A 16,933-nucleotide genomic window follows, 5' to 3' on the forward strand; every position below is an offset into this window, starting at 1 on the left:
GAACTGCCCGTGGTGCTGCTGGACACCTGCTATAACCTATAGATTAATGTATGTGCCTTCCTTTAGCAATAAGTGAAGCCATCAATCTCATCTGTACAATGTGCGGAAAGTAACTTGCTCATGAGTCCAGAAACAGGAGGAGGCTCTGATGGAGAAGTGTGGCTCAATGGTTAGAGGCGGCAGACCCGGAAGCTGAGATGGGCCCGGGCCCTGGACCAGGGTTCGGTTCCCAACGGGCAGGGTCTTGGGTCAAAATGTCCGCGGGCTTGATAATTCTCGCCTCGGCGCCTACTCTACCTTGGGCTCCACTCTGCAACTCTGGGCAATAGCTTGCTTAATCTTCACAACGGCCCCTTCAACGCCGGGGATGCCTGGTCTCACCTTGGGGGTGCCCAGAAGGGATCATCTCACAGGGAAAGCCAGGACGGGTTCCCCAGCGGTATACAGCGCCAGCGGTGTGGGCAGCTGTGCGCTTTACAAGTATACAACATTTACATTTATTTACATTTACATGGAGGTGTCCCATCAGCTGCAACCCACTTGCAAGCAATGTTGTTTATAGATGAGATTGATGGCTTCACTTTAACAGCATTTATTGGTAGGAGAAATAGTACTGCAGGGATGTTCTTTTACATGCTCTACAGTTTTTGGTTATGGGTGGAAACAGCTTTAACTGTCTGCCAAAGCACTTGCAATCAATACACTATCCACACTAAAGTGGCAATGGGTCAGCCTCAATCCGGTGTTTGTTAAGCCGACTACTCACCCGTAAGGGTCTCAAGGCGCTGAGGGAGGCGGGTCGCAGGTTCCAGTCCATCAAGGAGGGGGTCTGTCGAAGAGCCAGGTTTTGAGGTTTCTTGCAAAGATGGGAAACAATGTTATCTATCTGAGGTGGAGCAGAAGGTCGTTCCTCCTTAGCCAATGCCTGGGAAATGTATGTTTCACTCTTTGGATCAGCCCACTGAACGAACACTGGGTGTGGAAACTATCAGTACTTATAAATAGAGTTGTTTCTCTTTACTCAGGGGCTTTCAAGCCAATTGAATCCATCTTGGAATTCATTTCCATGGCCCTTGAACATTGGTACTCCACAGAGGAGGTGTCTGATGCTCACACCATGATGCTAGGGCCAGTGTTGTGCTCCCAAGAAGATCATCCCATGCATCTGCTACATTTTCTTGTGGTAGATTAGATTAATTGGAGTTATGTGTGATCAATTGTGGAGGCTGTGTGAGTTAATGCAGATGGTTGGTGATCAAGAGATAGGCTAGAAGAAGGTAGGTGTTGTTAGTTTGCAGCCATACGGGCTGAAGAAGCAGCATCTGTGCTCTTGAAATGAGGCGTGGGAGCTCTGCAGAAATACGGTAAAGGAGATTAAGTGAGATAGGCATGTGACTTGGAGATTTCTATTCCCAGAGACAAGAGGCAAACTGTAGATGGAGGTAGGAAAGGGATCATTCCAAAGAAAGAAAGAAAAAGGACTGTCATTGAAGAATTTAGAGTGTAGTGGGCGGAGCCTTTTGCGAGAGCATTCAATCCGAGAATTTAAAACTGTAGAAAAAAACTGCAGACAAGAAAGAACATTGAAGAACTTGTGGATGATAAAGCAGGAATGAGACTGCTGGCAATGCCGCAGTACAGTTTCCATACTTTCATTTGTGGGCTGTAAAGTGGCTATTTTGCAAAGGACTTAGGCTGCAGCTGAAGGATCTGACTCGCTGCCTGGGAATGCCTGACACAACAGCTCATGATCTGGTACTCCAAGCAGAATCCTTACAAACTCTTTCCATCCAGCTGCTTGAAGCCCATGGACCTCTGGGAAATTAGGCAATGGGACAAGAGTGCAGGGAATTTATTTTTCTTATGGCAGTATATGTGTATTGTTCTGGTGAGTGGGTGAACTACTGACCCTTTGTTTGCCTTGCTGCTCAGTTCTGTCTTCTTGGGGCCTTCCCTTTCTGCTTGGTGCACATGGAGAATATTTGCATGGCCAGAGCCCTCAGTGTCTTCTCTGTGACCCTTCTCCCTGCCTCCTTGGCCCTCATTCTTCTGCCCCTTCTCACTGTCCTTTCTCCCTTCTCCTGCCTACCACATTTTCTGAGCAAAGTTGCTGTGCTGCATTTTACTATGGAGTGAGAACATTGCAAAGCCACATCCACTAACATATAGCACTATTTCTTTCTTCCCCAGCACTGGTGCACAAATAGGCTGCCTAGCGCCACACAGACTCAATTGCAACATAGTGCAAATGGGGGTGCAGGATGTCTAGCATAGGTATTGTCTGGAAGGTCCACCTTCTGGTGCAGTACTATGCTAAGGCTAACGTTAAAACTATTCACCCATTGGATGTCTTGTACAGTAAAGCACGCAAAAAGTTGTAAAACGTAAGCATAAATGTAAACATTTCTCCTTGTTACGCCTGCCTCAAAGAGGTGTTAATATTTGGTGAAAAGCATTGTTTGTCAATTTTAGTATAATGGTTTTGAATCAAAAACCATGGTTGGTACAATGGAGCAGCCATGTACCAACCTTAAGAAGATGCCTGTCACAGAGGAATGCAAGATAATCCAGAGAACTCCTTGCATTTGGGGCTCCTTTTCATTGCAAAATGTTTTGCATTCAAAAGAAAAGACTTTGTGCATGTCACTTTGCTTGACTTTGAGCCAGTCTTGATAAATCTGATTTTTAGCCTACATGTGCATTAGGTATTCCTTTATCTTGCTCTCCTGTACTTCAGCCAGGGAGACTGCCCTATTGCCTCAAAATGTTCTTCCTGCACAAGTTGTAAGTAGAGTCTCTTTGAAAAAAACAAAAAGTATTTTCTGCAATACTCGAGGTGCTGCAATAAACTCTTGCTAGTTATTTTCCTGAGGAAATTACCGACCCTGAAAATATTTTTAGTCTTAACCTAACATGTCTATTGCTAATGCTAACGACAAGCACAGAGAATATACAGCAGGGTGCAAGACAGATGTAACTAGAAAAGCTCAAGCATTCAGTCAAATAAATGCACCACGAATACTGCAAGGGGTCTATTTAATTAATGTAAGCTAAAATAGTTCATGAAACACAGCCCACGAACAAACCTTTAGTGAGTGAATTTGTTGAGTACCACACAATTTTGGGGATCCTGTTTTAAAGCTTACAAAAGTGTTGGGACAGAACCAGTCAGGTGATGTTTCCAAGATTTGGTAACATATGTAATTTGATAGCGAGTGGAAGACAACCACCATTCACTTTCAGCTTTCACCTTCCTACCTTCGCCAATACACTCACATTCTTCTACCAATCCACATTCAGACAGTCACATTCACCACCTGAATCACCTACATTCAACCACACTCTGAGTCAATCTCTGGATTTCCATAGAAACACAGGGAGACACACACAAACTCACAAATGTATTAGTTGCTGGCAGTGGACCTGGCATTGCAAGGCAGCGGAATGATTCACCCCCTCTTGGCTTGGTGGCATGGATCAGTTGGATAGTTGCCCACACCATCATTATCATTCCAGGACACAATGAATTAGCTTTTAAATAGGTATCCGTACAGGTAAATCCAACCAAGTAATCCTTGAAGGAAATTACATTTACTAGAATATTTAGGCTTTCCTTAAATCTAAGCACTTTGTTATTACAAAAGATGTTGAGTGCCTGCCAGCGAAATATAAACAAGGTGTTAATAAAGTAATTTCTTTGGATGCAAGTGTTTAGCTGTACTCCAATACCTTATTTGTGAGAGGTCTATAAATGCTGACGTGCATCCATGTTTTGGATGCATTATAAGAGAAGGTGCACAGTGCTTAATTTTAAGAGAAAAATGAAGTGCTGTGGCCCAAAGGTTTTCTTTGGATTTTGCCCTAGACACTGCCGAATGCCTGGATTGCCCAACAGCAAGGCTGTCTTATCTCGATCCTCCCCATGCCGCTTTCTTCCACCACCCTACACTTCCTGTTTCTTTACCTCACTCTTGTAGGTTCTATTTCAGCCCTAACTTCTTTCTTTCTCACATTTTTGTTATCTTTCTCCTTTCCCAATATTTTTTGTCATTTTCTCTGGTTCAAAGTGTGATGTTATGTGTGGTTTCCCAAACATGAGTGCTGGTACCCGCCACCTTCATCCAGCAGAAACAATTAAGCACTGAAACTAAAGTCACATATTATGCTTTCTCAAGACAAGCAGTTCTAAGATTCTACATGAGCAAAGTGAGTAAAAGTAATGCATATTTTTCTTAACAGTCATTATGATTTAGGTCACTTCCCTCCAACACGACCCGTCCCTGATACCTCATTCCAAATATATTCCTGAGTGCAGCAACGTTGTACCCATGAAACTTCCTCTGTAATGTGTCTTGGACTGGTACTAAGGCTGATGTGCAACCCTACAAGTTAGTCGTTAAAGTCAAGTATATATGTGTGTATATGTGCGTTGTGTGATGACATGAGGTTTCATCAGACAGCTCATGATGTCTGCCGGTGCGATCTACATACTGATGGGTAGGATGGTCAAATTATGCAGAAGTCACCCAACAAGGCAACATTCTAGAATACTTATTTTTGTTGATTGTTGGTAATGGGGGCCTGGATAATCCGTTTAAAAGATTCATCAGTTTTGGATATAATCATAATTGTAATTAAAGCACGCTCCCATCAATAGGAGAAAATCGTTTCCCATAAAAATAAAATAACGTTTTAAAACGTTGCCAAATACTGCTTTAGGTAATCTCAGGTTTACCCACAGACTTAGTTTCTCTCAAGCACCACCTTTGTTGACATGATTGGGAAACAAAATGGAAAACTGTTTTTGAAATGTATATTAGTGAAGAGAAAAACCATACAATGATCGACATCCTTTTCAGCCATATTTCAAACCTGCCTGTCCCTTGTTTACATGCTGGATATCTGTGAAAAGAGGATGCAGTAGGGAATAAGCAATATGTTTTAAATTGTTGGAGATATGCCATTCCTACTAGGCATACTTTGATAGGACATTTCTAAAATGGTTAAGAATGTGTTGGAGCTCTAAACAATCCAAAGAAGGAAATTCCATCAAAACCATTTTCTTTGATTCCAGGATTTACAATTTTTGATATTATGTCGCAATTCCCCTTTTCCATAAATGAAGTGATAAATGAGATATTTATGCTTGAGTGTTGATTATATTCGAATTAGGTCATGTGGATTTAATTGAAATCTCCAATTTCACATCTATCCATCTTCACAGCTGTCAGCGGGAGTCCATTCGGGGCAAGGGCTTGCCATTGAAATCATCATCACATTCCAGCTGGTACTCTGTGTGATTGCCATCACAGACCGGAGGAGAGGGGACATCACCGGATCTGCACCCCTGGCAATTGGACTTTCAGTAACTCTGGGACACCTCATTGCAGTAAGTTGAATGCGATATCCACACGTCTCTAGCTTTGAGCTGTATTTTGATCCTATTTTGCATCCATGCACAAACATAGACCTGGATCCTGCATGTATTCAACAAAACTTGTTGTCTAGAGTGCAGACACTATTTCAGTAACATTACGAGTTAATGAATGAGCATCAGGCAGCACACCTTGGTATCATGCAACAGCAACTACTGGTACCTTTTTCTGAGCTTTTCTCGTTGCATCCCATTTAACAACTCATAGACATACTGACTTAGTGTATATCCTGTGAGCCAAATTTATCAATGTTTTATGTTGCAAAATCTAGATTCAGATTGGATGCCTGGCTTCACCTTGGGGGTGCCCAGGAGTGGACATCTCACAGAAAAACCAGGAAGGGTTCTACAGCGGTATGAATACAGTGCTACGAGACCTCTGGGTAGAAGGCGCAACTAAATACAAACACATTTACGTTTACAAATATACTAAGCCACGCTAGGCTACTCTGCTTGGCTTGCTAAATATAGTGCAACACAAAGCAGTGCAAGTCAATGCCTTGTGTCACACTGCCCCCTGCACTGCTGGAGCATTATATGGGTGGAGTGTGGGTACTCTCACACATCCACCCATGTATTTAGAGGCATTCCCAGATTTGCCAACACTGGCAGACTTGGGAATGCAGGAGAATTGTACTCTTTCCCATCAGAGGTGCAACAATGTGTAATATCTTTACTTCTCCTCGTTGTGTTCTCTTTCTAAGTGTGCTGTATTCTGCAGCACACTTAGAAAGAAAATGCCTCTGAGGATTGTTTTTGTGCAGGAAGGTGCCCCTGCCTACACAAAACAATACTGCCTACAACGCAGGCACTCCTGTACCACAGTGCTAGGGTGCCTATTTTGGCATTCTACAGCACGCATTGAAAGAGGAAAATGCCTGTAGTGATAGTTTTTGTGCAGGAAGGTGCCCACAAAACCAATCTCCTCACGACGCAGGCATCCTTGCACCATGGTGCAAGGGTGCCTGTGCCAGGGCATGGCTGAAGTTTGTATGCCAGCGCAGGGGGAAGCAGAGAGATGTGACATATTCTTGTAAATATATCCCATCCCTGTGCTTCAGAAGTGCTGCAGCATGGTGCAGCTAAAGGGCTTGCGGTCCCACGCTGCGGCACTTCGTTGTAGATCTGCCTCTTGCTTTTTTAGGCACTATTCGTCAGCCCTATTGCCCTCTCTTGCTGAACTTCTAATGATTTTTTATCTGGGTTAGCTTTGACAAGCCAGATTCCATGATGTCGCTGAGATTCTGAACTTCTGTAGCTATATAGGGCTGGGGACTAGAGCACGTGCCCAGCAATTATATGATCAACTTGCCTTTCATTGATTAAATACTTTCGGTTTGAAGGATTTAGTTTATGCATGTTACTGTTCTCCTTTCGGAAGTCAAGCACGCCACATTTTTATAGTTCATAAATGAAATGCCCTCGAGCTCGTTGTAGTCTTCCAACTAGTACTTGCACAACACTGACACAGCCACCATTCACCTCGGATTGAGCCTATTTATAGGACAAGTTTGATATTTTGCCAGTGTAAGGTAGAATTCCCATTAGCTGTTTGCCACTTTGGAAATGTTTTGTTCACAAAAGCCCCCTCTGAGTGGTTGTTCTGAAAATTGGTCTATGTAAACAACCACTCTGTCACATCAACATCACGCCCCAGGCATATGTCTCAGTCATTATTTAAGTATGTTTATCCGGATGCTTGACTTTCACTTCTATATGCTATGAGGATATCCTCTACCCTTGTAAGACAAAACAAAAGCAGCTTAATTGCCCAGGCACATCCTACAGATAGCACATTCTGCATAGTCATGTAGGTCAACTTAAACTAATTAACAATGAGGCCGCCATACTGAACAGAAAAGCTTAGGTCATGGAAATTTCTACAATCGAATTTTGCTCATATTTGTATGGGTTCATAATAATGAAAGGATACTTCTGATAGCTCAGGCCTATAGAAATGTATTACCTGTTAACATTTGTGTTAAATGATTGGAAATCGTTTCATAACAAGAGCAACTATTTGAGTCACAAGGGGCACACCCTAGGGTCTGAAAGCGCTTTCTTTGACTATCTATGACACCGTTTGGATATTGTTTCCCCCTTTTTCCAATATTGGAACATTAACAAAATGACAAGTTTTGTATCAAACTATTTTTTGTTGTTTGTGGAGCCACTTTAATTTTATTGTGCACTTTAAGGTTTATTTTTTCATATTTCGTGCTGGTGAATAGATAGTTGCACAGTTCAATTGCTCACAATTCAACAAACTGTTAATTGAAAACATTTTTTTTTTACAGATTGATTACACGGGATGTGGAATGAATCCAGCCAGATCCTTCGGTTCCGCAGTTATTACCAAAAACTTTAAAGATCACTGGGTAAGTAAAAATTAGATGTACAACTTCAGTCTTTTGAGAAATATGCAAAGTAAATATAAAAAAATGTGTTCCTTATGTGCTAATCATTGCATATGTTCTTCCAGTTTACAGTTAATGGATTCATTACTAAGGGTGAGATGTAAAGGGATTAGGTCAGAATCACACAAGAGGTCAATAAGATGTATAGAGGGTTGGGCCAGTGATTCGCTGAGTCACTGCTTACTCACCAAACCGTTTTACAAGATCTTCTGCTACTCCTAAATCCCGAGCATCACAAAACATGCAGGCAGGGATATAAGAAGTTGTCAGAGTTTTAAAACATCAAATGTGATGATCTATTCAGCAGCGGCCCATGCAGGTAAGAGTGATGGGGCCGGCTCAGGGGGTGATTTGGACTGACGATGACATGGGAAAATCAAATAAATCATTCATTCTCCCTCGTCATCATCTGTCGGAAACCTCCCACCTGGCCCCACCTCCACACTGCCCCACCGCCCCACCGCCCCACCGGTCTGACCTGCACGGGCCTTGACTTGATCCATTCCAGTGTTTTCAGGAATTTCTGAAATCTGGGGACCCACATTTTGGGTAGCTTTGATTTGTCCATTATCGACCTCCTCTTCCCTACTGTAAAATCTTATCTTGGAGCAATGATGCCACACTTCGACCTACAGGCAGGGAAACCTAGGAGCATTTCGAAGTAGAGCTTGGAACCTCTTTTTCACACTGGCAAAGGCCTCTAACCATGTGGCAGTGTTAGAGCTTACAAATGAGCAAAAGAAAATGTGTTCTAGTATGCTCTATGCCAAACTGGCAGATTGCCCGCCATGGCCAGGGTTGGGTGGACCATCAGTTTTTCTTTGGCAGTGCTCTTGCTGGCTCTGTTATGAATTATTTTGATGGCCTGACAAAGTGCTGCCCATCAGAGTAAGGGCATTACACAGACCACCCTCTTTAGGACTGACAGGCTGATGTCCTTCGTGTCTGTCTAGCACCACCATGGAAAACCTGTCAATGACAAACAGAAAAATACAAATAATGATCCCCATACCCAGGGAAAAACTTCCTGAGTGGTGGGACATTAGTTTTTTTTTTTTAAACAAACTCGCTTTGGGAGATTGTGATTGAAAAGCAAAATGTTTGGTGAACAGCTGTCAGATCGACCATTGCCTTCCACCAAACATTTGGTACCTCAGGAGAGCCGGGTAATGGTGTTTTTTTTAAGGGACAGAGATCCACTGGGCTGGTGGTGATTTATAAATATGCCAGTCCTGTCAATCACGATGGATGGCAGACATAATGTCCTCAGTCACCCTGAAGGACAGGGTGCATACCACCACACTTTTATTCAGGTCCTTAGAGGGTGCTTTGAGTCCAGCACTCACTCTTGATTGATTGATTTCCTTGTCTATCTTGGTTGCCTGCTCCAGATTCACTGACTTTCCTCCTTATTCTTGTGTTTATCCCACACAAGCAGCATTTGGTCTCATGGAGTTTTGACTAGCAGAGCTGTATCTTTCTACTACTGATGGCAAGACCTTCCTTTGTACTGAATAAATTACAATTTTTCCGCTTTCTCTCTATCTTCTTGTTCTGGCTCTATTTCTATCTTTCCCAACCTCTGCTCTTTTTATTTGAAAATTTGGCCCCAAACATCTGTTTTTCCCACTGGTCAATGCCCACATCTCTCCACTAATACAGCAGTGACCAACCGTCGTTGAATTCTATTCAGTTCCAAGCTAGCTGGTGTTTGTCACATGTGTGCACGCAACAGCCATCTTGAAATGTGTTTTCTTTAGGTTTATGTAAATTAATTCCAAAATTGCCACCATATGTGCAAATGCATGTTTTCACTCACCTGGCGGCATCTTGAAATTCTTTTCCGAAGCTTTGTGAAAACAACATTTCAAGATGAAAACATGTATGCATGCATGTTCATAGCAGTTATTGTGGATTTCTTTTAATGCTCAAAGAAGTAGTCCAAAATGGTCCTTGCGCCTATACTAGTGTCATAAAGATACGAAGCACTAGCAAAGCCAATAACTTTGATTCCCAGGTTCACAGGTAAGACCAATTAGCCTTGCCAGTGCTTGTTGAATATTGCTTGTCTGTAATAGCATTAACTGATCTAGATAGAGGCAACATATCAGTGTAAATTGAATACATTGCTATCCTTTCCTATATCGCTGATTTTAAAATTTAAGAGCAGGCCCCCAAAGGGCATATGAAGCCATGTTGGGGTTGGGGGAGGGGCTGGGGGGATCTTAGTCTCTGGCCAAGAGGAGCAGTTAGTCTGTGGAACTCAGATAAGCTTTATATTGAAACTCCCCTACCCTACTGTATATATTTTTGCGGGGAATACCCTTGTTTGTGACACTTTGTATATAGTTTTATTTTAAGCTTTTTCACTCAGTCACTATAAGCACTTTGTCACTTGTGTGAGTACCTGAAAAAAACATTTGTACTATAAAGCATAAATAAACTATTCTAGTTGTATGTTACCCTACAAAACTCTCTCCCAGGATTGATTCTAGTACCATAATAATACTCTACTCTATCAGGACCTTTTGAGGCCATCAAAAACCATTGTCTGTACCACCTTCCAGGCCAAAATGGGCACCGCCCCGGAGTTTATTTGCTCCGCCATCAACCCTTATATACCTGGTAGAGAGCTTCGATCCACCAACCAGACCCTGCTAACTACCCCCCGTTTCCGTAAGAAAAAGGCCGGAGGAACCAAATTTGCAGTTCTCGCTCCTGCGTTCTGGAACTCCCTTCCGACGGAACTCCGGATGACATCCTCCTACATCGAGTTTTGGAAGGGTCTCAAAACTCTGCTCTTTTCCCAAGCCTACAAGGTCTGATCCCTCTCTGCTCCTGTCACCCCTTGCAGTCCAAAAGCGCCAAGAAACAGCGTGGTAGAAGAGCGCTATATAAATATTTTTAAATTCAAATTCAAATTCAAATTGTTTTTCCTATAATTACTTCAACCCCAAGTTTTACTAATGGGGTACCCTTGTTTACCATAACAACTTATATTGAAAAGCAGCACTTTGATTTAACTTACCGAAAGCAGACTGGTCATGGGTCAAGCTTTAAAAACCATCACTACACTTTTTCTAGTCACCTGACTGGAGGGAGGAGTCAAAGGGGCCCTCCAAACATCTCCAAAGCCTCATTCCATTAATCCTGTCAAAGCATATTTCTTGTGGTGACAGATCTATCTTATGTTTTTGTGTGCTTTTAAAGGGGCACCCCAACTTAACTCCAGGATTTGAAATGTTAATTAATATATCACCACATATATAATCCCATGTCCTGTGCAAAACATTCAGACATTTCTGGTATTTTAAGAAACATCTTGTTGCATTTTGGGGCATGTAGTTTTGCTTTTAATATTGTAAGCATGGGAACAAAGTCTCCATAATAAAGAGTAAATTGTACGTAGGAGGGTACAGCATTGAAAAGTCTAAGGATAATTGGTTTAGGAGACCAATGGTGCAATATATTTTATGCACTTGTGGCATAAAGAGGAGCAGGACCATCCTCTCAATGCTAATACAGCATCATTATCTTAATGTAAAACATTTAAATAATAACCCGTCCAGGGGTGAGGGTGTGCCATGATATGTCACTCAACGACTTTACTGGAAGAGTTGAGAGACTGACTTGTTTTTCTTTATGAAAGAATCACTTTTGTTATTGTACCCATCAATATTCTTTGCAATAGAAACTGTTGAAAACCAAGCTCTTCAAAGTTGCCCTTCAGTGACCATACGCATGGCGAAAAAGTCAAACAAGGTCCACCTTTCAATTAGATTACAACCCTCTTTCACTGTATGGACCCATGTTGTACTGAAGACGCTGACTGCTGTGCAGTAACGGCGAGGAGATGCACAGTATGATGCCAAATAAATAAATGGATACATAAATAAATATATAAGTGAGTAAAGAAGTTCATATTGTTTCAGTCCCAAGGCTTTAAATGTGGGATGCATCTTAAATAAATGCAAGTTAGACATAGCAGCTAAAAGACAACTTTAAACTGGAGCATAGAATAATTCATTTTAAGAAGGAAATGTGTGTTTTACATCTGAATACAAATAGCCATCTAAGCTTATTGATCTTTGGAAAATATGCCTACTAACAATGAAAATACAAGTATGTAGCAAGACTGGTTGTTTGATGCACACCACACCATGCATTCTTACTCCTAAATAAATGGCAATCAAACCTAATACAAATTCCAGGAAGAGCTATTAAATATTACATTTAAACAATGCTAAAGGGTACAAAAGTACAGGAGTGCAGTGTTAGGTAATGTTCAGGATACTTGTTAGGACAAAATCTGCTCTAGAAACCTTGAATCACAAGATTTTATGAGCTTCTCTTCCCATTTTCATTTGGCCCGTTTACCCAGAAGTGTCGCACATACGAAGGCCATCAGTGTTAAATTCAAATTTCAATCTAAAAGTAGTCACTAAAATGAGTACTGCTTAGTCGGGTAATAATAACTGCTATTGTAGTGCATGGTGAACATATATTTATCTTTCTACCATACATCCCTGCACATGCTAGTGCAAATCCACTTCTGCGGGGCACCCTCTTCTGCCAACCATGAAGTAGATATCAGGTGGTATACAAGGGATTTCTACCGACTAATCCTAAATTAGCAACCTACACACAAGCCATGGGTATTGTTTCTGGGTAACCACAGCGATTCTGATCGTTTGCCATACACAGTAAGAAAGAGCCTAACACTGGACTCTTTCCCAATTGGTTAAAAGGGTGGTCAATCAGTTTGATTGCAATCTGATTGACCACCCTTTCAATCAACCAGAACATACCATTGTTTTAAGACCATTCTAATTGACTGGCGATAACCAGTCATAATTAATGTGCTTAGCCCACTCATTCTGATTCGCTACACAGGTGGTATCTGGGGACACATTCAAAACCCCCATATTAATCTAATCTGCATACGAAGAGGATTTTAGCAGTTTTGGAAATTTCGGTCCAAATGCAGACTAACAAAAAGTGACAGATTTCAATTATTTTTATTTTTTATGCTAACCTCTTATCCAATCACTAAACAATCGGTAATTCAGAGTCTGTAATAACATATCCAGTGTATGGTCAACATGCAAATGACAGGAGGCCTGGCAAAAGTGGCTTCAATGAAGGCCCAAAAGGCGCCAAGAATTGTAAAATGTGGAAAATACATGTCATAAAAGATAAAATGCCTCCATGGTACGAAGCAACCATTTTCTCCAATGGAAATTGACATCTTAATTCATGATTAAAGTGCTGTGGACATAAAAGACATACCTGGTTTTCTATTGCAGATCTTCTGGGTTGGCCCCATGCTTGGAGGAGCAGCTGCCGCTTTAGTGTATGACTTTATTCTGTCGCCACGAACCAGTGACTTTAGAGACCGCATGAAGGTGTGGACAAATGGACAAGTCCAAGAATACGACCTGGATGGGGATGATACGCACGCCAGAGTTGAGATGAAACCAAAATAAGGGAGCAAGAAAAGTTCATGAGAGAGATGTTATCAGTATTGTGGACTCCTTTGTAAACACAAACAGTATTTCTAAAAGATGTTTTGAGTCATGTATTTTTCTTTTTTCATAGCCTTTGACATTTTTATACAAAGAATCTTTTTTGAGCACTGTTGTGGGATGCTTTGGTATCTTAATCATGAAAACATGGTCAATTTAGAAGATGAAGGTAAATTGTACAGAAAAACAATACAATACTTCTTTTCAACACATTCTTCTTCGGTTTGTATAAATTGCTTTTTGACCATAATAGCAATCCCTTACTCTTATGCTCGCAATCCCTATATCTGAAGGTCACACATTGTCTTATATGTGTGTGAGTCCCAGGATGCAATCGACTTCACTCAAGAGGACCGAGATAATAGAAATCAGGTGAGACTCTGAAAGGATTAAAATGTAATGCATTACAGGTGGATCTAATATATTTATTCTAGTTTGTAATTATGGCTCCTTTAGAACTGCATTATTTGTAAGACTTTAGCCCAAAGTATTTCCTTAAAACTTTTTTCTACAGACTATTTCACAACAGATACAACAATACAATAAATACCATTAAGGGAAGCACAAAATAACTGCATTACCTGGCTTACTAGATTCATAAATTACAAGTAAACATAATCTGTCTTTAAGATTGGAGTTTAATATGACTGTTTATTTTCTTTCAAACTGTTAGCCAGTAACCAAGCTTAAATGTAATGAAAAGTCATTCTCTTACACAGCAAGAGATAAGCAATTTCCTGCCACTGTTCTGCTTTTGTTGGACCAATGGCATCTTTGAGTATCTTAAAAAAACATCTCGAAGTTGTTGGCAACAGGGACGCTAAGTCAGCCTAATGCACAACTAACACCTTCATAATGTTCACCACTCGCAATAGCTGCTGTATGAATTCTAGCAAAATAGGAAAAAACTACTTAATTAGCAGATTGGTTACTTTTGACTTATAATTTGCACAACATTTATACGCGTCATGGACTGTAGTAAACATAAATTAAACACAAGAGATAAGAAACTGGAAACGTGTAAAACAATACAGTAAGTGAACCCTAAAACAAAGGAAGAATTAAAGCCAACATTTGATTTTCGGTTATTTACGTATTACCATCTATCCCAACAGTTGCTGATTGCTGAGTACACGAGCTCATGCAGAAGATGTTACTTCTCAAAATAAATCCTTTCGCACATTACAACTAAACTGTGCTTTTAAATGACATATTTCCATCTCACAAGTGCTACCACCACGCATCTGTAGTTTTACACCCATTACCACAGTTTCAATGGTGCCACTGTTTTGCATTAAGTACATACTTAACAGTCTGTCCGGCCATTAAAGTGATCAGCTGATCCAACTGATGTTTTTGCGTAATATTAGTGGTAACCCTCTCTATGTGTGTTTCTGTCTATCAGCCATTTCATCTCCCTTTCAACCAGACAACTATATTCATCAATAGCCCTACTTTCTTAACTGACTATGTCCCAGGGTCTGCCACTTTATATCTTCCTTACAGTCTTTAATCCTGCCTTTTGTCCTTTTTCACTCTGGTATTCACAGGAAAACTTCCAATTAGAGCACTATGACCGACCATCAGTGCCTTATTTGTGCTGAAGGTTGCAGGTGATGGGCACCAACTTTTGAGGACCAGGACTTATTTTTCATACTTAGACATTGACCTAGAGATAGAGTGAGAAAGGTCGAAAATATTAAAAAAGGAGGCATAGAAATAAATAAAAAAAACAGTAACAAATGGAGAAAGTAGGGATGAAAAAGAACCCATATAGTGATATACATAAGCAGGACGTGTAAAGTGGAGGAAAAAAGAGGCATAAGATGGAATCAAGACGAGGCAGCCTTCGTTTGTGGATGTTGAGAAAAACTTTGGGTCCACACTTATGTTTTATACAAGCACAGCCAATCATGCATTCCTGCTGTGGTCATATAACATTAGGTGCATTCAGGGTATTTTGGCTGGATAACTATAATAGCTCCTCCTTTGAACCACTCTGATTTATCAATGTCAAGGTATCACCTTTTTCTGAAAACCACTTCCAATTTGTTAAATAACACATGAATGAATGATGTTTTTTTTGTTTGTTAAATAAGATATGAAGCTCACCCTTCATGTACCTCAGAAACTTTCTTAAGGCCATTCATTCATATACACTCAATGCCAAGGTAATGCCACTAAAGTTTAATGGACAGATCATGTCACCGCATCATTTGAAATATGTTATCAGCAATTAAAAGTGCATTCGGAGGCAATATGGAGATGATTCCTTTAGATTGTTTTTATATGGTATTGTTTCCAGCATCATGCAGCTCTTTTTGTTTAGTTTGTAAAATCATTAAGTAATTGATGGCATTGCATATAATGTTTATTTTGCTTATGAAGTATTCCAATATTTTATATACCATGTATGTAAATAAAGTGATTTGTATTAGTTTACAAATACAAATAAAACAATTACACTAACACAATAGTTGTTCTGTCTACTTCATTAAAGTTAAACCTCATGCTGGATATGTGCAATTTGATCAATGTATATATTATTATACAAGCAAGAAATTGAGTTAAAAATATTAGCCAAAAACGCCAAAGTTTTTATAGGGTTGACATTTTGTTAGGAGCACTAATTGCCTAGTTCTATAGATGTGAGAATCGTGACACTGAACCCAGATCCTAGTGACTGGGGTGATTGTTTGCAATGTTCAGCATTCTGTCCATCATTTGTCCTGAAATATTTCTGTTTCCAGCAGTTATGCATGACTTTTTTCAGCTTTAGACCATCCCTTAACCAAACACAGACACGTGTGCACACACACAAACACATGCATATACACACACAAACGTACATGCCTCCGCACATGACACAGTAATTCATCAAAGGGTATTTGTACATAAGGATCTGACCAGTAGCAACATATTATTATTATTATTATTAAAAAAATTTATAAAGCGCGTAGTCACCCGTGAGTATCCCAGCGCTAAGATCCATACACCTGCGGGTCAGTGGGGGCAAGGGGGGGAGGTCAGAATTTAAGGGAAGAGATGGGTTTTCAACCGCTTCCTGAATCGTAGATAGTTTGGTTCTGTTCTCAGGTCGCGGGGTAGCGCGTTCCAAAGGCGTGCGGTGTGGACCGAGAAGCGCCTTCCACCCGTGCGTGCCTTCTTGACTCTGGGGATGATAATGAGATATTCCTGATCGGATCGGAGGGATCTTGGGGCTTTATATGGTCTGATGAATTTTCTTAAGATAGGGGGGCCTTTGTTTTGAAGCAGTCTGTGGGCCAAGCAAAGGGCTTTGAACTTCACTCGCTCTCTCACTGGGAGCCAATGGAGAAACTTCAAGGCTGGTTTGGCCGAAGCTCTGGCAGGAGTATTGGTGAGGATCCGGGCAGCGGCGTTTTGGATCCTTTGTAGCTTATTCAAGGTTGCCTCAGGAGCGCCTAGGTAGATGGAGTTACTGTAATCGAGCCTAGATAGTATCAGGCCTTGGATTAACAGTTTTTGAGAGGTGGGAGGAAGTAGGGGCAAGATCTTTCTAATCGACTTGAGGAGCC

At 40.9% G+C, this 16,933-nt stretch overlaps 1 protein-coding gene across 1 annotated transcript in view; it reads left to right on the plus strand.

Moving 5' to 3' along the window:
- The window catches only part of AQP1 (aquaporin 1 (Colton blood group)), a 30,260-nt gene extending 14,410 nt beyond the window's left edge, over positions 1–15,850 (plus strand). The window contains exons 2-4 of the mRNA XM_086940896.1: positions 5,225–5,389; positions 7,732–7,812; positions 13,158–15,850. Coding sequence (XP_086797022.1) covers positions 5,225–5,389; positions 7,732–7,812; positions 13,158–13,337 — 426 coding nt within the window. The 3' untranslated portion in view covers positions 13,338–15,850. The remainder of the gene's footprint in view (positions 1–5,224; positions 5,390–7,731; positions 7,813–13,157) is intronic.
- The last annotated feature ends 1,083 nt before the right edge of the window (positions 15,851–16,933 follow it).

Source organism: Lissotriton vulgaris, chromosome 10 (assembly GCF_964263255.1).
Source record: "Lissotriton vulgaris chromosome 10, aLisVul1.2, whole genome shotgun sequence".
NCBI classification, from domain to species: Eukaryota; Metazoa; Chordata; class Amphibia; order Caudata; family Salamandridae; genus Lissotriton; species Lissotriton vulgaris.